Source organism: Arachis ipaensis, chromosome B3, assembly GCF_059453495.1.
Source record: "Arachis ipaensis isolate K30076 ecotype BB chromosome B3, ASM5945349v1, whole genome shotgun sequence".
NCBI classification, from domain to species: domain Eukaryota; kingdom Viridiplantae; phylum Streptophyta; class Magnoliopsida; order Fabales; family Fabaceae; genus Arachis; species Arachis ipaensis.
Window position 1 is genome coordinate 6,831,076 of NC_142438.1, and position 22,195 is coordinate 6,853,270.

Consider the following 22,195-nt stretch of genomic DNA (forward strand, 5'->3'; position numbering starts at 1 on the left):
TTTATTGTTAATATCACAAAAAGAGATCTTAGTATAAATATAACAAAATAAAGTGTGTAAAGTATAATATTACATAATCTTGAGAAAACAGTGTAATTTTCTCTAAATTGAATGATTGGCTAAGATAAAGGGTAGATATTAACATTTGGATTTATATTAACATAAAAAATTGCAGGAAATGTACATGTAATGAACTGATTATAGCTAGATAATGTCAACTCTGAAGAACTTTGACAATTTTCTTGATTCACTTTGGTCAAATCTCAAATCCTTGGCACATGCTGGGAACCTTGTTGAATTTTGATGAAGTCTTACCTGTATTTGTATGTCAAAAATACTACTATTGCATTGCTACATAATGTGGCACTTATCCAAATTGAAGAGTCTCAAAAGGTATAAGCTAGCCACTAGTAATGGTGTCAACTTGCTGAGATGAAGAAGATTCAACTATTTCAGGAACCTTATCAAGCAAACGGTTCATCTCTTCAGGGAACTCCATCTTTGCTCTATTAGTCTTCCCTCCAATAATCACACTTGTTCCATCTTGTATGGCCCATATCTTTGAATTTGACCAATAAATAAAAATAATCAGTTTCATATTGCATGTGATAAAGCTACAAGAAAGTAATTTGTTAATTTTTTGGTCAAAGATCTTTGTTTTTTCAGTCATTTATATCGTCTTAGTTGTTCAATATTACCAATTTTTATGTTATTGACATAATATTTTATTTCTAGCATGGTTTTCTGACCATTGACTTATTCAACCGTCACTCTTATACCTCGGGAAATTCTAATAAAAATTTTGATAAATGATTCTGAGTTGAAAGTTCTGACCAGTGACTTCTTAGCATTATTGACTTAATCAAACACAACACTAGTTAATAGGCATATTCAAAACAACTATCTTGACAATATATTCTGCGTTTCTGACTGCTTAGCATTACTCCTTTTTTCAAAAAAAATAAGAAATAAAAAATAACATTAAGAGTATTAGACGGCACGGCAGTCCATTCTTTTGTAAGGAATTTTCTGGGATGATATATTTATATTATTATGCACATAAACTCTCTTCATCTTTACACCATGTCTATGTGTACTTTTGTTCCTTTTTATTTTTTAATTTTTTGAAAAAAATATGTACATTGATCTCTTGGAGTTTTCTAACTTTGCATGACCTGCCTTCACTTAATTTTCCTAAAGAGTAATCATTAGAAGGCCTAATTCTTCCTCTAATACTTAAATGAATAAGAATTCAAATATATATGTATTCTTTTAAAATATCAAAAAGATAAAAAAAATACAAAACTTTCTTTCTTTAGAAATTAAGAGGATAAGTTCAGACTCCTAATCATTTTTCAAATAAGAGATAAGGATGATTCACACATTTGAAAATGTTCAAAATATTGATTTAAGAATTTTCAAAGAATTTAATTTTGATGCACTATTAGACATTAGTATAAAACAGTTTTGCAGGTGCATTTACATAACTCCACCTCAGCAAAAATAACTATCTTTCACATTGACAGCGTGAATGGTTAACCAAAAAACGGATGTGATTGGACGACCGCATAAAATTTTACACTAACAGTGTATCAAAATTAAACTCATTTTCAAAATGATGAATTTTATTATGGTACTTGCAGTGATTATAAAACACTGCCAATATTTTTTAATTAGGTCAACTTTTTAAAATTAAAAGGTGTTGACAAATAGTAAAAAAGTGTGACTTTAATTTTAGTTACACTTTTTAAATGTTACCAAAGTTTCATAGCTACCATGGCCACCGTAAAATGAACATTTGAAAATATAGAGGTTAAAGTGCACAGCATATATTTCAAGAGTAAAGTGCAACTAACCCAAGAAAAAAGCCATAAAATAAAGAAATTGCTTTCTAAAGCCATGGTACTAAAATATGCTTTGTATAATGATGCATTATGTAAGGTATTATTCAGCAGAATCTCACCTGTGAATGAGATAAGTAGCTAATGCAAGTAGTGAGCATGAGAGCACCAAATCCAGCATAAACAGTTGGAACTCCCGGGTCAGTCTGCATCAACAAATTGACAATGATAAAATCAATTAATAGCAGCTAAAGAAGAAGTAAGTGAATGATTAACGAGTTTAAGTTGATATGATACCTTCAAGTCCAAGCCACTGCTCCCTATTGCATCAAGAATCACAATTTCTGAGCCATCAATATTGATTGGGAGCTTTGAATTAGGCCTTCTAACTCCTGCAAATTTCCCTTCCTTATCATAAAGGACAATTGACTGCAGATCACGCGCAAGCATAGATCTAAAATTTGGCACAAGAGAGTAAATAAGAATGATACAAGTATCTGATTCTTTGAAATTTGTTACTAACTATTTTTAGAATATCCTAAGAGGAATACTTTCCTAATAAGCACAATTCTTAGAGTTTCCATTATACTTTAGCATCACGGTTAAGTTTCAAAATACTTACATTCCCTTAACATCAGGAGAGTTGATATCTCCAACAGGTAGGAAAGTTCCAAAAAGTTTCTTGTCCCCATTGATCTGTAGAGGGGCCATAGCCAAGTTATAAGGTCCTTCATTGTCCTTAAGAATTTGAAGTGCTGAAATACTCCAATCTGTCTGATATATAGTGATGCCACCATATCTTAAAGGATCATTTACACTAATTGTTTTTCTCATTACTTCTTTCCCATCCATGTCAAGGAGGGAAAGATCAGTGTGGAACTGCGAAACCTGTAACGAAAACCAAAAAGTAAATCATAGATCAGAGAAGCAATGTTGATAGAACTCAAAACTGTAAAATTTTATACTTTCATCTCTTCGGATTGAAGTTCCATGAATTCAATGCTGAATCAGTTGCAAGTACATTCTCTAAAACCTCACAGAAAACAGAAATCAACATTTACCTCTCCACTTTCAAAATAATCCATGTAAAATCTGTTGACATGAATCTCTGTATTAAAAGCTTCAGTGGGAGTGGACAGAAAACCAGTAGGACCAAGAACATCTCCTACAACAAAATTCAGCCCTTGCGGCACCGTGACTGAACCTTTGAAGCTCCCAGCAGCACTTAGAGTTCCTCCAACCATTATCAGCAGCAGTGATATATGGACTCCTATAGGGGCCAGCCGACCGGCAAGCCCTTGAAAAGCATATAAACATGGTCCTTTCAAGAATACCTACAATAAAAAAACCACACTTCTTCAGCACAAAAGATTACACTCAAGCTCCTTGTTAGCTAATAAATAAACTAAATACAACTATACAAGCAATTAAGACTACACAGATTCTTAAGGATATGAAGAAAAAAGAAAGAAAGTCATTGTCAAGCATTTGAAGTATTAGTGACCTCATATCCAGCTCCCATTAATAGAGTACCAACATCTTCAATTGATGCTCTTGTCAACGTATCTGAAAATTCTTGCTTACGAATAGTCTCAGCAGAATGCAAAAATGCCCATCTACAACACAATTTAGCCCGAAAAGTGATCAATAAATTTTCTAAATGAGAGATTATGAATACAGAAAATGTCCAAACCGAACCTTCTCGAAACCTTGACGAGCGGAATCTGTGTCGTGTAAGTGCAGGCCATCAGAGATGCACCAAGGAGAGCCAACATTCCAATGAATACAGGGGATGTAAACATGTGATCAAAGCCAAGGGTGAGAACCCATCTCCAAGTAAAAAAACCCAACACAGGATGATCTTCAGGGTAATTTTTGAAGTAAAAATCAGGGGCCTCACCTTGTTCAATAACAGTTCCTATCATAGAAAGCTCCAACATTTAGTCAATTTAAATCATATTAAAGCAAAATTTGCAGCCACAATAACATTCAAATGGTTGTATAGTAACTCAAATAGCATCTCTAGTCATACTAAGTTCATCATCAAACTTCAGGAAACTGTGGAACAGTATCTAGTCTCTCCTTTCAATAATATCTGTCACTATGAAAATTTAGTGGGGTTGTAACTGAATGATCGAATTTCCAAAGTTACATATATTGTGGGGTGGGTGGAGCATGTTCTAAATAACAAGAAAAGGAAGCAAGCACAATCGACATGATAAATACTTCTGAAGTTGCATTTGGGAAATTAAAATGCCAGCAAGCTCCTAAGACAATATAGAATTTCAAAACTATAGAGTGGAAAAAAAATAATAAAGAACAGCTTAATTGAGACACATAGAAGTAAAATAAAGCTGAACAACACAAACATATATACCTAAAGCCATTAAAGCTGCAATGGTGAACATTTCTCCAATAGCCAAAGACAAATTAGAGAGAATCTGCAACACCTTTTTGCTCAACTTCTTGGCCAACCCAGAAACCCCTCCTTTTTTCTTTGAGCTAACTGGGACACTCTCATTGCCACTGCCACCATTGATGTCATCTTTATCAACTGCAAGTGGAGGAGGCGAAGTTTCTGATAGCACAATCTTCTGGGAAACGCTCTTCTTCCCTTTGTTATTGATATCCTGAGAGCTTTTTAGCTTAGAGTTTATGGTAAATGAGGGAACTTTGGCTATCCTTGCATGGTGGGTGTTGTGTGGCAATGGCTTGAACTTGAAAATGGGGTTAAAGATGGGAACTTTGAGGAAATGGGTCTTGAGGAGACATGGATTCGAGGAGTTTAAGGGACTGAGTGTCTTCATCGATCAACACTTCGGAGACACTCGCGGTTTGTTTCAGGTTTCTGTACTCAATTTGAGGCCATAATAACGACCACGGCGGTTACTTTATCCAAAATATAGATATTTTATTATTATTATCAGATATTATTATATGATTTCTGTTCTTTTCTTTTTTTTTTTTTTCAATGGGTACTAGAGTGCTATATTTGGACTCAAGTAGTTAATTTAAGTAGAATTACTAACCAATTTGGGTTGGTCGCTTAATCAAGTATCGATTAATTGGTTAATTGTTGACTTGTCGGATTAAAAAATACCTTAAAAACAAATTAGAATTACTCTTAATTAAATAGTCCCTTTGGAGATAAAATGGAAAAATCCACTTAATCATATCACAACGATTGACAGGTCCTATAAGAATATTTTACTAATAATTTAGATGATCTATTTTCTTTTTGATAATACTTAATACTGCAGTGTGCTAGAGTAGTAAACAGTAATAGCTTGATGCATTATTATGCAAATGGATTAAAAGACCCTACTACATAAGTCATGAGGAAATCATCGCCATGGTTATATTGGACTTTTAATGAGGTATTAGTATTTGCCAGTGATCTTTATTAAGATATAAGAATACCAGTAAGTACTAATAACAGTTCGAAAGATTGGAAATTTGGTGAAATTGTTGTATTTTTGGACAAATAAGAATGGTCCTGTTAAGTAAATTTCACAAATTCCCTTGTCATAAAGTACGATTAATCATATGATTGGATTGCTTTACACAACGTTTCTGAGAACTTTTCATGTGCTAACAAGACATCAGTTAAGCTGTAATTGTCTCAAAAGGGGAAGAGGAATCTGTAATTGTATCACTTCCTATTTGACTGTCACTGTGAATGCAATATCCCCCGACTCAATGAATCTCCCTAACAACAGCTCGCAGTTTTTGAAAAGAATGATGTCCGTGTTGAGCTCTAAGAAACCATGTTGCTTGCTGAGACACCTCCTTTAACAGCAAAAAGAAAGTCCTGCAGAACGCAAGTAATTAGCGGAGGGAACAACGATCCGGGGCGAGCAACAAAATATGCTCTAACAGTGACCACAAAATGGCAGATGTTCAGAAGCAAAATTTGTTTGATGACTAATGAGATGTAGCATAGCAGTAAGATAATGTCCCATTTTTTACCTTCATTTCTAACCGGAGGAATTGAAGAGATTAGTCACCCAGGTGGCAAATTCAACTCTGCTTTGCTACTAGCTCGATGTCGGATCCAATTTCAGCAAGCTTGGCTTCCTTAGAAGCCTTTGCTGCTTTTGCAATGCTCAATACATCGAAGTCCAGCGCTGCCTTTTTAACAAGACCTTCAAGCATCTGTTCGAAGAGGATTTATCGAACGAAAAAATGAGTGAAGTGATTCATGGAGCATGATAACATCAAAGCACAAGATGAGACATTTAAAATTACCAGTGATCCAACAGCAACTAAAGCACGGAATTTGGAATCAACTTCTACATTTCCTTCCTCGGCAATCTGCAGCAGAAAATGCATAATATAAAAATGAAGAAATGATGACATAAAAAATTGAGCAACTTTGATATTTCAAATAAAGTGGAAACGTAAAATACTATGCAGCTCCTCATTTATTATTTCAAGTATAGAGAAGCTTTGCAGTTTAGAAGCTCTCCATTACATGGGTGTAAAGAGTGATTGAGTGAATATATGAAGTACATCATACCTCAAGTGCTGCTGATAAGACTTGATATTGACCTTCTTGATCTTTCGATTCAATTAACAGAACAGCATAACTGCAAGGATTACATGAGAAGTAAAAGGTATTGCAAGCTTACTTTGTGGAACCTTACTTTTGCACTTCTGAAAGCAAATAATTGAAATAACGGAAATACTGAATTATAACTAAGATCTTAAATCTTAATATGTGAAGGTCCGCAGCTAAAGTATCTATGCTTATGCAGCAGAATAATGGCAATAACTCAAATAAGTAGGTTTGAACATGGAGGAGAATCCAAGGTTTCGAGAGTTTCCCTCTGGAACTTATTTATTCCATTTTTGAGTAATCAACCAGAAAGCAACAACATAAAAGAGGGCTTCAAAATCTAAATAAATGAATTGTACATACATAAATACAGGCATGAGATCCACTAGCGAAATTATGCGAGCTACTAAAAGACCAAACCCATAACTCATCTGTATCAGTTTATCCCTCAAACACTGTGAACCAACATAACTCAAGTAATCAACCAAAGACTTACTTGAGTATCAAGGTAGAATAGGACAACTGCAAGTTTTTGTTAGGAGATGAACTACAACTCGAGAAAGCATCAAGAACCTGCAACTCACAAAGTTAGAATTAGCACAAATAAATGGCCAAGATCACTAGAACAGAAAAAAAAGATGGACAAATTACATGGTAGCTCTTTTAGGACAGAAAATCTTCACCAAAAATTGCACTAAATTGGCCCAGGTAAAAAATACAATAAACTAAAAAATGTAGCAGTTGAGCAAATTAAAAGGCCTTGTCACAAATGGCATATGTATAGATGCTCATATTAAATTATTAATACAAGTAGGGTAATGGATAGCTCTGCATTAATCAGCGAAGTCATTACTATAATTTATATGCACCTCTTTCTTGACAAAAATATTAAAACAAGAAAGATGCTATCAGCTAACCTCACTGCGATGTTTCTGCAACCAGCCATAGTAGCATGAATTCTTGAAAAGATTAGTAACAGTACGAATGCTGGTCAACAGATTTGCAGGAATTGATGAATTTGAAGTGACCTTTTTAATCACTTCCATTAATATATCTGAATATTAAAGAACAGATAATCAATGAGCAAATGAACCTCAACCAAAAGTGTAGGTGGCCAAAGTTAAATGGGGCTTCAGTATTTATGCATATTTGACAAAGTTAAGATGGAACTTGAATTGATGATATAATAAATTCATAATTTGAAGTCAGAAAACAAAATGATGGTAATCTTGATACCATTTTCAGCTTGAAAATGCTTGTGAAGCATAGTAGCCCCATCTGGATGAAGAACTATCATCCTTACAAGATCAATGACTGCAGAGATCAAGCACAATATGAAAAAGTAAGCAAATCCAAGTTCCAAAATCTGATAAGTTGATTGATTAAGAAATGAGCGTACAATGAACAAATTTCTCCAACGGTTTTGGTTCAACAACTAACCAGGAAATATCATTGAAATTGGCCATGACCGAAGCAAGTTCAGCAACAAGGATATATCAGCATCCGCAAATTTACTAGAATGATAATGTGAAGTATCTTTCAGAATTTTCACAATGGCACCCAGTCTGGAAACATCGAGTTCAGTCAAAGACAAGTTCTGCTTTTCCTATGAGATTCACAACACAACCAAGTTACTCAGGAAATTCATTATTTCAATTAATAAAGAACCATAACAAAATCAAGAAAATTAATGACACTGTCACACTGAACATGGAAGCAAGCTTGCTAAGACATAGAACTATATTATTCGTATGCAAAGCAATTGTTTTTCAAAGGAGGGAAGCAGCAGGTCAATGTTGTCTGCTGTATAAAAAGAGAATGATAACATGTAGTTCCCCAGTCCAAAATCAAAAGTTATTTTTACATTGAAACTCAACCTGTATTTTTACATTGATGAACAGGTATATTGAAGTAAAAAATTACCACAGATAAAGCATTTCTGTATGGTTTTCTACACAAAATATTCCGATGGCTTCAAATAACATATGCAAGATATTAACAACTTGGGGATAATTTTAGAATTATGTAGCATACCTGGTCAGATTGTAAAGCACTGTTGAATTCAGTTATCTTTTTGAGGATCCCATCAAACTGAGCTGTATCAAAACCAAGCATCCCTTTCTGGCAATAGAATTAAGTGCTGAACATTAGCTCACATTATAAAATTAACTTGAAGAGGGAAAGAAAAGTATGAAGTTCCATTATCAGAACAATAAGACAGGTTTCAACACTTATTCAATCCTCTCTTTTTGAAAAAAAAATGTACAGAAACTAATCAGGCAATTTTCTTGAACATGTACCAAGAGTCCGTTTGCATGTGAAATAAACCAAGTAACATGTGCCAAGAGTCCTTTCTTGCTATTGTAGCACATTAGTGAACAAATCAACTTTTCTCTTAAAGCATGGGTATTGAGACCATAGTCTTAGCCTCTAGACAAATTACAATCTCATTTTTAAAATTGTTGATATACATGCCAAATGTTAATCTGAAAGTATACCTTAGGAATATGCTTGAAAGTAGGTTTTGCAGAAGCATCTGTAATTAAAAAATAACAATTGTTTTAATGGAGACTGACACACACAAGCACATAATGCAGCATGGATGGAACTAAAGCAGGACAAAGAAAGCTGGATTTTCACCAGATGTTCGTGAAGGTTGTCCTGGTACATAAGCATTGGCTGAAAAACAAGGAAAAAACAATCAAGCAAAAAATAGAAGAATAACAAATATATTTGACCTCATTGATTACCATCATTCTTTTAAAGTTGAGCAAAGACATAATTATACTTACCACCAGTGTAAGGATCACGAAATGAAGCATCAAAGGTAACATCCTTTTGTCCGGTATTTTGAAGTATGAACTGTACAATTTGTTCACGGAAGGAAAGAGGAAGGTTCTCTTTGAGTAGCCATTTGTCAGCAACATCATAGGGATTATCTGTAGATGTTGTACAACTTGCTTATTAATTGACAAGAATAAACTATTTTGAGCAAGCAAAACATGAAGCTATTCAAAGTATGACTCAAAGGTTACTTAAAATAGGAAAAAAAATTGATGTTCTACATCCAAGTTGTGTTATATAAGACAAACAATAGCAAGAGACAAGAAAACAAAAGGAAGAAAATGTGCAAAAAAGTAGCTGAAAAGAATTTCTGGATCATTACATCAATGAGAAGCCTTAGAAACCTAATTAATCACTCCCAAGTTCTGGCAACTACATGAAATTTTTTCGTCTCTTCCGTTGATTATTGCATATAATGATAGGGAGAATATTTGAGTTGATTGACACTTTCTACTGCCTTGAAAGTACAATGAATTCATTGTTCCGAGCATAAGCAAAATGAGAATGCTTACATTCAAATGGAATATGAATAAATAAATCCACTAATATACATACTTGGAATGGCAATTATATGGTATATCTAAAACTACACAGAAACTATTTAGTTAAATACTTTAATAATATGCTTCTACTGGCTCCGAAAAATTTGCTACACATCCAAAAGGGAGATTCTTTATCAAAAGTTGCTTAGACCCAAGCAGTAGAGTTACATCTCTTGCTGCAGCACAAAAGAGTAATGCAAAGATTGTTTCCTCAAGAATATAAAATGACACCACCTCAGCAAAAGCCTTGTGGTTGAAGTGTGTACCTGATCGATTGTATGGCAACTTGCGGATAGGCATACCATCTCCAATGTCGACATCAAATACTGAACCGCAGAAGTAAAAATTTATAAGAAAGGAGTCTGAAGAAGATAAAGCCAATAAACTGTGCAAGGGAACCACAGGAAACTGACCATAGTCATACTGAACACCATCGTGGAAAGCGCGACCTGATTCCTCCGGTCCATCAACAACTTCACCAATCTTTAGGAAAACATAAATTGTTAATAAAAAATAACCGTGTCAGACAGGTTGGCAAGTGACTGAGGCTGAAGCATTAGACAGGTTAAATAAGATATAAACAATAGAACACATATTTGTTGATTTGAAGTTCTTATCACCAATATAGTCAAAAACTCAAAAGAATCAAGAAGGGGAATTACTTTATCCCACTTCTGTTCTGGCATGTTCCATGCATATGCCACCCCATTATCCCCCTCTCTGACTACTTTTGTCTGGCCATCACTAGTACCTGTGCATAACCGGAAGATTATTAAAAGAGAAATCATGATCAAAAGAAGAAACAAATAACATGGGTGGGGGACAAAAGCTTTGGCTAAATGAAAACTGAAAAGGAAACAGATAAACCAGACCTGGGATCTTCAGTGCCTCCAAGCCGGGTAACTCTTCCAATTTCAATCCACCAACCCTTTTTCTACAAAAGTTAAAAGAAAATGCTAGTCCTCAATCACGTATGATAGCAATATATAATTAATCCAAGCATGACACAATTCGAATAAAAAAAAAGAAGAAAACAACAAGGTGGTGGCAAGGTCAAATCAACCATCTATTTCAGAGTTGAACTGATGGTTAAGAAAATTTCAATATGGACAGACAGAAAAGGAGAAACAACATTTTGAAACAGCAGGTGCATGACTAATTGACTATACCTACTAGTCTTGTATTGAGAAAGTTCAGAAGCGTATAAATCACGCTCAAGCTGGTCAGCAATATTATCTGGATGAACTGTCCAAATGCGTACAACTCCATCCGAACACGCTGTCACAATATCCCCATTTTCCATGAACTTTGCATCCCAAACACAACCAGGATGCTCTATGCTCTGAACACAAACTCCATCTGAAAATTATGAAGGAAAAAATTTCCAACACAAGTTACATAAGCAATGAAATAAATAAATACATAAATAAATAAATATTTTACACATTCTGTAAAAAGAATAGAAATTAATTAGCATAAGCCAATATAATAAAGCTTAATGTGAATGCTGAACTAATCAGACAAAGACAAACATGAACCAGTTTCCTAAATTTGCTTGCTAACATATGGAAAAATGCAAGACATAAAGGGGGAGAGTGAGAGACAGAACTCCTCCCCAATAAACTTTGTGGAGATAGACTACCAATGTTAATTCTGTAGCTCATTAAACACACACTAGACGATATTGAGCATCATTGCTGAACCACTGACAATATTCCAGAAAATATTCCAGTGACACACCAATAAGTAGGAAACATGTAATCACCTTTCCATATTTTTGCAAATCGGTCTTCACTACCACTGACGATAAGTCCAGATGCATGTGAATCAACTGAATAAACAATTGCAGTATGGCCAACCATCTCCATTAACACTTGACCACTTACTGCCCATAATCTCAGAGAACTGTACCAATAGAAGCAAGTGAAACAGAGTATATTATTCTGATGCAAAGCAGGAATACAGTATTGATTAGATTTAAAAGTGTGTTCAGAAATAAACCCCCACCCATCATGTGATGAGGATAGGACCCCAAGGCCAGCCATCACAGCCAATCCTCTAACCGTATCTGCACACTCCTCAGAAGACGTCAGGATTTACCATGAAACAACAAAATAAATAAGAGCACCCCATAACAACACAAAGTAGCATAAAAAACATGTTCTCAAGGTAATATAATTGCAAGGTCACTTTGGCCTTTTTTCAATTGTTAATCAAGAACTAACCTAATTCAATCAGTCCTCACCACCCAAGGAAATGCATAAGAAAAACTTACAAAATCAATATTATACAGTGACAACATAAACATTAAAATGTGTCTAAAGATGATGAAAAGCAAACCTGCATGTCCATTGAAAGTATGTAAACAAGTTTTTCCTCTCCAAAGCTTCAAAGTTGTGTCACTTGAACCTAGAACATGTCAGAAGATAAGTTAAATAACTTAACTTACTATAATGCCATTTCAATATTGTTTACAAGAATAAAGTTTTTACCTTCAGTTAACGATATGGGATTTCATGATTGCTCTGAGGAACAGCAATTATAAACAATTTCATAGAATAGAATGACTAGTTGACTACAGATCAAAAAGATATGAAGAGATTTTTGGAGAGCAAAATGCATGAGTGACAGTACCTGTAACAAGCTCGCCTGAAGGTAACTTTATAACAGCTTGGATAGGTGCCTTGTGAGCCTCCCATGTCTCTACAGATTGTCCATTTCTCCACCGTCTCAAGGTACTGCATAATAATTCGGAAAGTCAATAAACATAATAGAGCTAGGAATAGGATACGCTAAAAGAACAAAAACAAACAAAATATAAACACAAACACAGGTAGCACCTAGAAAAAGGTATCAAATAAACTAAAACAACAGTTTGAAAACCATGGATCAAAATTGTAATAACTTAGATGGTTGAAAGCTAAAGCTTCACAAAAGATTATCATTGGTGTCCAAGAGCAATACTAAAATCAAGTAAACCCTAAACCCTACGAAGCTACTCCAGAAGAAACAAACGTACTGCAATGCAGAGCATCTTCAATATACTTATTCACATTCAAATTATCCACCAAGAAACCAGGCAAACTGAATCACAACCAATTATTAGACTCTAACAACATTGCTGATCTCAAATTCAATATTCCTGAACAGTGAAGACATACTTGGGGAAGAAGTGATTACAGTTAAATTCAACACATAGATATCTCTATATTTGATCATCCCCGTTCAAGTTTCCAAACAAGGAAACCAATCAAACTGAATAACAACATAGCCGAATCGAAAATAATTTCAAAGTCAATGAACCCTACCAATCAACAGAAGATGAAACAATATCCCCATTATCCAATGTAATGCTAGTGACCTGCAAAGAATGGCCTTTGAGGGTTTGAACCTTCTCACCACTCTTCAAGTCCCAAACCAAAACGAGTGTGTCCATTCCACCTGACACAACCCCACCTTCTGTGAACTCGTCGTTGGGAGGAATCCATGCAATTGGTCCAACGAAGCTGGTGTGACCCAAAAGAATCTTCGAAGACACGAACTTGCGTTTCTCAGAAGGGTCCTGAGACCAAAGCCTAACGGTTTTGTCCCTCGACGACGTCGCTATGCGCTCGTTGCCGCACACGCATATTCCACGAACCTAAATCGATTATTCAGTTCAATTCAACCGATCAATTCAAAAATCGAAAACAAACAAATAAAAAATCGAAAAAAAGAGAGAGATTTGAATGTTACGTCATCTTCGTGGCCACGGAGTTCACAGCGCAACTGATACTCATTGAAATCGATCTCCATTAATGTTGTTATGAACTGAGAAGAAGAACGTAAAACCCAGCTGAAGGAGTTCACAGCAGAGTTAGAGTGTGAGAGAGTACCAAAGTTCCTTCCTTTGCTTCTTCAACACTTCTACTCTAAACAAAACTTTAATTAAATAAAATTTAGTTAGAAAAATAAATATTTTTATAAATAATCTTTTTTTAAATAAAAACAACTATCAATAATTTTGTAGAAATGGTCACTTAGGTTAATTGTTAATCATCATTCATCATAATAATATTAAAATTAAAAAAAAAAAACCTTCAACATGCATTATGTATTAATTATTAAATTAAGAAAATTAGTAGGTTGCTTATATCTAATCTGATTATCGCTATTTTCTTTATTATTATTTGTCTACTATTTTCAGTGTATTTTCACTATTTTGTTGGTCAACTGGGGAGGCAATATGTTTGGTCAACCAGCAAGTAGTCACCAAAAAAAAAAAAAAACCAGCAAGTGCTTTCAATGGGCCTATAATCTTTAAGAAAGGCCCAAGGAACTTAGAGATAGGCCCAACTATTTTGCTTTTAGTTCAAAAAAATAACTTTTAAAGCATGAGGTCACAGGTCCAAAAAAAAAAAAAGCATGAGGTTTCACCTAGTTATAAATAGTAATAATAAATAGTAACGGATTAGTCTTGACCTATCAAATTAAAAAATACTGTGAATAATAAAAAAAATACACACTAAAATTATTCGACTTATTTATCCATAAAATAAAAACAATCTCAGCTATATTTTTTTATAATAAATACAATTTTGAAATTACACATGTTCTCAGGTATATAATCTCAGGCAGTAACTTATTTTACAAGCATTTAAAATCATTCATCATAGTATACCAAAAATAAATCAATCATTGTTTTATATTGTATTAACTATAGGTCCTAATTCCTAAGTCCCAAAGTATAATGCCCCCAATTAGCTAAAAAGAATCTCAAAATATATAACTTCAGATGCTATTATAAAGTTTAAACCTAAAGAAATTTGAAAATGTTTCACATGCAACTCGTGAACACAACAAAACTATGTAACACCAACAAGGTCTTTTTTCTTAATATATTTCTTTTTCTGTCACGATATCAGATATCAAATATCTATATCTATATATTAAATTTTTTATTTTAAGATTTTTTAGTTAAATTATAACTACTTTTTTTTTAACTAATTTTTTTTATCATTTTTTACATATTTAACAAATAAAAATAAATAAATAATTATTTTAATATCTATAATAATCTCCTTTAAACATAATTCACATTTTCTAAATCAGTAAATTTTATTTCTTCTGAGAAAAAAAATATGGAAAACAAAGTGGGACCAGGCCAGTCTATGTTGAACCGACACACACATTTGATCACTTTTCAGTAACTTAACGCCACATTCAACAAATAATTAAGCAAATCATACATTAATTAACACAACCTTAAGATTTTTGTCATTTCAACAAGGTTTGGGAAATAGCACTTTCCTTTGGAAATTGGAACAAAACTTAGACTTAAACAATAAATAAACACCACAACTATAAAAAAGACAAGGTGGCATGCTTCGTAGTTTTCCACGTTTTGCAGCCTTTTCTTTCTTCTCTCTCTTTCTCACTCTCTCTCTCTCTCTCATAGTCATACGTGCTTTCTAGCTATTACACACCACACTCTCTACTCTCTTTGTTTCTGTTCAGTTCTTTAGGAACTGTAGACTGTAGTAGTAGTAATTGACAGAGAAAGGTTGCTATTATTGTTGCTTCACAAACAGAACCATCACCAGAATCTACACCTCACCTCTAACTCCTTCTATCTAATCTAACTGTTCCTCAACTCCAAACCAAAAAACAAAAAGAAAAAAAAAATCACTTTTTTCTTACAAACTCACTTTCCCAGTTTGTCATTTCTTGTTGATCTCAATGCCCATCACATGATTGATGAAAGGTGAGTGTGAAAAGAAACAGAAAAACATGAGACTCAACCTCATTGTTTATCAGTCTATCATGGTAAAAAAATTCCTTGGTGGTTATGTTGTATTATCCCAACATTGTAAGAAATTATATTGCTTTTTTGTTTTTTTGTTTTTCATTTTTTCAGTACTTTAAGCATGTTTTCTGATAAAGATCTATGCTTTCCATTACTTTAAAGCCTGTTGAATAGTGGGGTTTGAATCATTTTGTGAATAGAAGGAAAAACCCTTGCCATTTGCGAAATGTGGCTTTGTTTTGTATACTAGGTTCTCTTCAGGTAATCAGCTTCATAAGTGATCATGTTTTCTTGTTTTTTTTTTTTTTTTTTTTCATGCTTAGAATCAATATTCCAGAATGCTGAATGCGTTGCATTTCATATGTTTTAGGCATGTTATTTATCTTTCTCTAGCTGATGTTAGACATGACTGTGATTGAAGGAGCTGGTGATTTTATTTTTATGGTCAAGTGATGTGTTTTTTATTAGCTGTTACTTGACTTGATTTTACACAAGGAAAGATTGATTTTCTTAAGAGTGAGTTTGTTTACTATTGGACTTAAATTATTGAGGTGTAGCCTTCATAAGCAACGATGCACTTTCAGCTGTTTATATGTCTTCATTAATTTGTCATAATACTTGTTTAGAATGTTTAAGATTTTGTTTAATAGAAGTGTATTTTGTTCTCCACTTTTATCTCCTTATACTTGACATTGCTCAATTCTTGTCTTCCTTCAAGGTAAAAGATATGGCATCCTCAACTTTATCCTAGGTGCATTCATTCATTCTGTGGCCGAAATTCTTAAAAGATCATTCTCTTGTTGAGTAATCTAAACAGCAAATCACAGCTAGCAGAGTATGCCTCTTTTTTTGTCGGGATCAGAAAAAGGAAACTCTGTGTGTAGACTAGTAGATATCAAAATTTGTTTATAGGCCAATTTTGTTGAGGAGGTAAATCTTGAAGAGGCAGTGCAGCTATTTTACTTAAGTCTGTGGTTTGTCGTTGATAGGCATATGGCAGTTCTTAAATCTGTAGGTGCAGATTTCGACGAAAAGCATCATGCTTTAGCTCCATTGAGGGTTTTAAGGGGCCTGATCTGTTTGTTGGTGCTGTTTTCAACAGCATTTGTAATGTTAGTCTTCTTTGGCTTCAATGGTGCTGTTATAGTTCGACTTTTTAGCATGAAATACAGCAGAAGAGCAACTTCCTTTTTCTTTGGTGCTTGGTTAGCTTTGTGGCCTTTTCTGTTTGAAAAGATCAACAAGACTAAAGTTGTGTTTTCTGGAGATATTGTTCCTTCTAGAGAAAGAATCTTGCTGATTGCAAATCATAGAACCGAGGTTGACTGGATGTATTTATGGGACCTTGCGTTGCGGAAAGGATGTGTCGGATACATAAGATATATACTTAAGAGCAGCTTGATGAAACTTCCGGTTTTTGGTTGGGCATTTCACATATTAGAGTTCATTCCGGTGGAAAGGAAGTGGGAGGCCGATGAATCAACCTTGCGCCATATGCTTTCAACATTCAAGGATCCTCAAGATCCTCTTTGGCTTGCTCTTTTCCCAGAAGGCACCGATTTTACGTAAGCTCCATACTTCTCAATAGTTTTTAACTTTGTTACTGCTATGCTGGGGTAACTTTGATACATATCTTTGTTTATGATCATCATGAGAATGGGGGAGAAAGTAAAGTGCCAAGTCTATTGCATCATAGAATTGTAATTCCTCCCCCCCCCCCCCCAATCTCTTTTTTCTGTCTTGAAACATCAATAAGCCATCACCAGTTTGTAGAACATTTATAACTTTCTCCACATTTATTCTCTCAAATCTTTTCTCTTGTAGTGAGCAGAAGTGTATTCGGAGTCAAAAGTATGCTGCAGAACATGGGTTACCGATTCTGAAAAATGTTTTACTTCCAAAGACAAAGGGCTTCTGCACCTGCTTGCGAGAGTTGAGAGGTTCTCTGACTGCAGGTTGTCCTATCGCCCTTTATTTTCGACGTTCTTTAGTTCTTGATAAAGTACATAGCTTAAGCTTGTAGCTGGTTCTTGATATCTTATTACATCCTCTATGACTAACTGGTTCTTTTTCTACTTTAATAATCATATATAAAATACCATAGTTCATAATTTCGGTCATTCGATACTGCCACTACTTTAAATTTTGTTTCCCCTTAACTTCCATTTTTCAGTTTATGACGTGACCATTGGCTACAAATACCGGTGCCCAACTTTCTTGGACAATGTCTTTGGGGTGGAACCTTCAGAAGTTCATATGCACATCCGCCGATTTCCCCTTGATTGCATACCGGAATCTGAACAGGAAATTTCCATGTGGTTGGTAGATAGATTCAAAGTAAAGGACCATCTGCTTGCGAATTTTCAATCTCAAGGTCAGTTTCCTGATCAAGCAACCGAATTGGACTTGCCTACTGCAAAAAGCTTTCTGAATTGTATCACAGTTATTATGGTGACCGGCACATGCATATACTACACTTTCTCCTGTGTCTGGTTCAAACTCTATGTGTCTTTAGTCTGCGCTTATTTGATTCCGGCAACATCTTTCAATATTCGGCCTCAACCGATTCTCAGCTTTCTGAAGATGAGATCTAAGTGTCACCCTTAGAGCATGGATTTGTTGCTGCATGCAATTCTATTTGTATGAAAACCCGTTCAGATTAATATGACAAAAATGGTGATAGATCAACCAAGTTTTGCCTCATATACCTATTATGATTCTTAAAACTTCTTTAGGATTCATGTGTTTAGCAACAATGTTTTTTATGTCACAAAGACCATATAGTTTGTATTTGCAGATATGGTTACTTGGATATAAAACATGTAACATTTCATATTTAAATACACTTTTGCAATAAATTTGAGTTTCACTAATTTTGATTTAAGAGGCTAATGCCTATGAGGCAAACTCAAATTTTCCAAGCAACATATAAGGCAATGAATTGTAGGATTCTTATAAAAAAGGAAAAGAGAAAAGAAGTGATTAATAATATTCTCTTAGATAAACCAAAAGTGATACAGATAATAGAACGTGACTCTTCTCCTATCAAGATTAGTGACACCTACCTAATTTGCCATCTGTTAACTATCTTCATTATCAATCTTCCAAGTTCCGTGTAACTTCTTTTTCTCCACTTTGTTAAGTCTTACACAGGACAACAAAGTCATAACATACCTGTATTTGTTTAAGATTTGCTTCTTCTTTCAATGCTTTCTTGCATGCCAAGTTTATCCATATTTGGCACTAATTAATGCAGATATGATCTAATACCAAATATTTCTACCTTATGTACCTCTGTTTCTATATTTGTCTAGCTCAATTTAATTCTACATTCATTAATATACAAGTACATGTGTACCGTATTTGTAAGTTTAATTTAATGTGGAGGTGATGTATAGATAAATTTTTATATGATTAGCATGCAAGTAATTGGTTGAAAGAAACAAGATTTTAATAAAAAAGAATGAAATCATGAAACAAAAAAAAAATATTTACATTGCTGGTACACTATTGTATGAAAAGAATAAAAAATTTCAGCTGCCTAGACAAGCAGAATGAACAACATAGTATAGTCCAATTATTAGCTTTAACATGAATCCAAATGTTCTTGGATCCAAGATGACTAAAGATCAAGAAACTAACATAAGGAACACATAATGTAATCTCCAACAAACTGTATCAGTTACTTGATTGGCGAGGTATAATTAAGAGATTGTTCTTCAGTTGTTTGGATGCTTTATGATTCTTTGCAGAACCACAGTTCTTGCTCTCCTAATGTCACGGCTACACATATCGGCTTGAACTCCTAAATCTTCAACATTCTTCATGAACACTCCCAGCTTCTTCTTGATCTCCACTATGGCAACCTTCACGGCTTCTTCTTCTATGGCAAAATCCACATTGTGCAATAGAGATTCGATCTCAATTTCAAGCCGGTCAATGAGAATCCGGATGTTGTCCAAATCCTTTATAGCAACATAGGTACCGGCCTGCATCGAGCTAATCACTTCCTTCTGCCCTTTCAATGCATTCTCATAGTTCCTCCAAAGGGAGTCAATCCACTTCCCCATTGAACCAATTGGGATAGAGGTAGCAGCAGCCACTGCGGCCGCAACCGGAGGAGCAGCAATGGCCGCTGCCACGACTGAGCAGATCAAGACAGTAGCAAATGTAGCCACAAATATCAGACAAGACACCTTCCTCCAAGAATGGATGTATTTCAGCTTCTTATCAAGCTTGTTCTTCCTGAATTGCAACTTCTCAAGCATTAGTATCTGCTGCTTGTAAACAGATTGAAAGATTTGGAAGAATTCTTCAGTGAAAGGGTCACCAGCTGCTTTGAAATTCTTCAGCTCCTGCAAAGTCCTCGTGTACCGGTTATCCCCGGATTCTGTTTCCTCCTCAAACTGCTGAAGGGCCACAAGGATAAGCAATTGGCTATCCCTTGCTCTCTTCAGACACTTCTCCAATGCAGTGCAGAAATCCAAAGTCTGCAAACTATTCTCAAAGTACTCCTCAACAAGCTCAAACAATTCTTGGCTCTTCCATATATCTTTCTTGCAGTCCAAGATTACCTTCACAACTTCCTGATTCATCTCCAGAAGACATTCTGTGACTTGTTTGAGCGAATCGAACGAAAGAGCTCGAACTTCAACGCCAGTTGCGAGAGTATTGATGACCTGATTCGTTCGAGCTTGAAGGATGTTGTCGAATGACTGCAAATCAGCATCAAGCTTGCAAGCAACCTCATAGGAACTCAATTCAGTTCGATAGTGCATATCGGTACTGATGTTAACAGTTGATGATGTTTCAGGGATCTTCTTGCTCATATGGCTTCCCATTGCTTCAATTGAAAAATGATCTAAACAATGATAACAATAGAGATAAGAACCAATTAAATTCAAATCCCCTTTATCAGAAGAAAAAAAAAAAAAAAAGAAGTCCTATAGTTCCACAAAGTAATTCCTTTTGTCATATCAAAGTTGATAATTGAAAAAGTAAACACATATATATGAGATTATTCTTAGTGCAACTTTCTGAGAATTTGAGAGATCCAACAAACAGTTAAACCAAAACTACTTCAACAAAGCAATGATTGCTATCTCTATCTAAAGTAATTGAATCTATGATGATCAGAAACCGTACCTAACTAACTAGTCACCTCAAAAAGCTTAAAAAACATGCTTGATCAAACAGACCCAAATAGAGAAATTTAGAAAAGTTCAAACCTTTGAAAGCGATTGAAGAAGATTACGAAACCCCAGACAAGGACAAGCTAAGGCAAATTGATATTGAGCTGAGAGAAAACTAAAATGGTGTTTTTTTTTTTCGGTTTCTGTGTGTTTTTATTTCCTTCTTGAAAAAGAAAGATGAAAGAGGAAATTAAAAAAGCAAAAAAATTTAAAGAAAATGTGAGGTTGGGAAGTGAATGCAGAAGCTTAAAGAAACAACAAAAGGTGTTATGGGGACCAAGAAATGTGGGAAGGTAGGGTTTTGATGAGAGTATAAGAGAATCGCTTGCACGCATAATTTAAAAAAAAAAAAAAAAAAGAAAAGAAAGAAAGTGGTATTGGAGAAGATGGAAAACGCGGGAAGCAATGAGACTTATTTTCTCTCTCTTCAAACTCTTTCTACACTGAATAAAAAAAAAAAATGAACAGACTTTTAAGGTGCAAAGCAAAATAATAATAATGATAATAATAATAAAATAATAACTCTTATAAGTTATAACAGAATTTGGATGCAACAAGAACAAGAAGCATAGGATTCAGCTTAGTGGTTAGGCTAGGCCACAACTAATTATGCTAACCATAAGTGATTAATTAATTACTAAAAAAGTATTTATTACTTGATTATTCGATTATAATGAATACGTATTTTTACACTTTCTATTATTAGCACTAGTTATTTATCGGAGTAAAAATGAGTCGGGCTATTTAATCAGTAGTAAATCCAAAAGATTTTCACAATAGAAACAGATATATATATATAACATAATAATAATTTTTATAAAAAATATTATATATATAAAAAATTAATTATTAAATTATTTATTATATATTTGTATATAAATATATATATTATTTAACTAACTTTTAATATATATATTTTATATTTAAATATATATTCTTATGAATGGTTTTTTTATGCACAGGTAGCATAACTACTACTACTACTATTATTATTATTATTATTATTATTATTATTATTCTATTTTTTAAATAATAACATATAATTTAAAATTCTATTTTTTTTAAGTTTTATATTTTAAAAAGATTGAATAATCTTTTTTTAACAATATAATTGAAATTTTTTTTGTTTACATATATCATTAAATAATCATCTAAAAATTTCACATATCATACAATTAGGTCTTGATGATATTCATAGTTTAAAATTTTTTTTCTATTAATACAGTTGTCATAGAAAAAATTAAAACTAACTTCAAAAGAAGAAATATCAATAGATAAATAATATTCTTTCAAATCGATTTTTAAGAAAGAATACTAATCTCATTTAAATTTGAGAATTGATCTTATAACACATCTAATATGAAATTATCAAATTGAATATCAAGTTTCAAAAAGTTGAGTAAAATAGGATCAAAATCAATAATTTAATAGGG

At 33.8% G+C, this 22,195-nt stretch overlaps 4 protein-coding genes across 5 annotated transcripts; 1 reads left to right on the plus strand and 3 right to left on the minus strand.

Annotated features, from left to right (window-relative positions):
• LOC107628924 (cytochrome c biogenesis protein family) lies at positions 1–4,718 on the minus strand. Its single transcript, XM_016331560.3, has 8 exons — positions 4,219–4,718; positions 3,540–3,759; positions 3,346–3,457; positions 2,903–3,175; positions 2,464–2,729; positions 2,139–2,295; positions 1,964–2,047; positions 1–559 (listed from the first exon to the last, which is right to left on the minus strand). The coding sequence occupies exons 1-8, from the start codon at positions 4,646–4,648 to the stop codon at positions 401–403; spliced, it is 1,701 nt and encodes a 566-aa protein (XP_016187046.1). The 5' UTR covers positions 4,649–4,718; the 3' UTR covers positions 1–400.
• A 578-nt stretch (positions 4,719–5,296) lies between these two features.
• LOC107628923 (transducin family protein / WD-40 repeat family protein) lies at positions 5,297–13,741 on the minus strand. Its single transcript, XM_016331559.3, has 23 exons — positions 13,521–13,741; positions 13,094–13,425; positions 12,420–12,523; positions 12,126–12,194; positions 11,793–11,853; positions 11,551–11,690; positions 10,955–11,144; positions 10,658–10,719; positions 10,448–10,536; positions 10,199–10,268; positions 10,052–10,111; positions 9,192–9,338; positions 9,040–9,078; positions 8,898–8,935; positions 8,434–8,520; positions 7,840–8,005; positions 7,636–7,713; positions 7,317–7,453; positions 6,896–6,972; positions 6,361–6,430; positions 6,090–6,155; positions 5,811–5,996; positions 5,297–5,652 (listed from the first exon to the last, which is right to left on the minus strand). Exons 1-22 carry the CDS (start codon positions 13,578–13,580, stop codon positions 5,862–5,864), a joined length of 2,277 nt encoding a protein of 758 aa, XP_016187045.1. The 5' UTR covers positions 13,581–13,741; the 3' UTR covers positions 5,297–5,652; positions 5,811–5,861.
• Positions 13,742–15,155: 1,414 nt separating this feature from the next.
• Positions 15,156–18,454, plus strand: LPAT5 (lysophosphatidyl acyltransferase 5). 2 transcript variants are annotated; one of them, XM_016331554.3, is made up of 4 exons: positions 15,156–15,528; positions 16,289–17,135; positions 17,395–17,525; positions 17,744–18,454. In XM_016331554.3, the coding sequence occupies exons 2-4, from the start codon at positions 16,564–16,566 to the stop codon at positions 18,175–18,177; spliced, it is 1,137 nt and encodes a 378-aa protein (XP_016187040.1). In that variant the 5' UTR covers positions 15,156–15,528; positions 16,289–16,563; the 3' UTR covers positions 18,178–18,454. The 2 variants fall into 2 exon arrangements, with proteins under 2 accessions (XP_016187040.1, XP_016187042.1); XM_016331556.3 differs by having other exon boundaries at positions 15,497–15,633.
• A 547-nt stretch (positions 18,455–19,001) lies between these two features.
• On the minus strand, positions 19,002–21,085 carry LOC107628922 (UPF0496 protein At4g34320-like). Its single transcript, XM_016331558.3, has 2 exons — positions 20,799–21,085; positions 19,002–20,431 (listed from the first exon to the last, which is right to left on the minus strand). The coding sequence occupies exon 2, from the start codon at positions 20,409–20,411 to the stop codon at positions 19,290–19,292; it is 1,122 nt and encodes a 373-aa protein (XP_016187044.1). The 5' UTR covers positions 20,412–20,431; positions 20,799–21,085; the 3' UTR covers positions 19,002–19,289.
• Positions 21,086–22,195: the final 1,110 nt, after the last annotated feature.

What these genes read in the sequence shown, in the direction of transcription:
- LPAT5 (XM_016331554.3), top strand. Translation starts at nt 16,564, where the DNA reads ATGGCAGTTCTTAAATCTGTAGGTGCAGATTTCGACGAAAAGCATCAT. An exon ending in CCAGAAGGCACCGATTTTAC is followed by an intron (nt 17,136 to 17,394) that starts GTAAGCTCCATA and finishes TTTCTCTTGTAG; the next exon opens with TGAGCAGAAGTGTATTCGGA. An exon ending in GAGAGGTTCTCTGACTGCAG is followed by an intron (nt 17,526 to 17,743) that starts GTTGTCCTATCG and finishes TCCATTTTTCAG; the next exon opens with TTTATGACGTGACCATTGGC.
- LOC107628923 (XM_016331559.3), bottom strand. Translation starts at nt 13,580, where the DNA reads ATGGAGATCGATTTCAATGAGTATCAGTTGCGCTGTGAACTCCGTGGC. An exon ending in TACTTTCAATGGACATGCAG is followed by an intron (nt 11,854 to 12,125) that starts GTTTGCTTTTCA and finishes AGGAGTGTGCAG; the next exon opens with ATACGGTTAGAGGATTGGCT. An exon ending in GCATTTTCAAGCTGAAAATG is followed by an intron (nt 7,454 to 7,635) that starts GTATCAAGATTA and finishes TTTAATATTCAG; the next exon opens with ATATATTAATGGAAGTGATT.
- LOC107628924 (XM_016331560.3), bottom strand. Translation starts at nt 4,648, where the DNA reads ATGAAGACACTCAGTCCCTTAAACTCCTCGAATCCATGTCTCCTCAAG. An exon ending in CTCGTCAAGGTTTCGAGAAG is followed by an intron (nt 3,458 to 3,539) that starts GTTCGGTTTGGA and finishes ATTGTGTTGTAG; the next exon opens with ATGGGCATTTTTGCATTCTG. An exon ending in ATTATTTTGAAAGTGGAGAG is followed by an intron (nt 2,730 to 2,902) that starts GTAAATGTTGAT and finishes TTTTCGTTACAG; the next exon opens with GTTTCGCAGTTCCACACTGA.
- LOC107628922 (XM_016331558.3), bottom strand. Translation starts at nt 20,411, where the DNA reads ATGGGAAGCCATATGAGCAAGAAGATCCCTGAAACATCATCAACTGTT.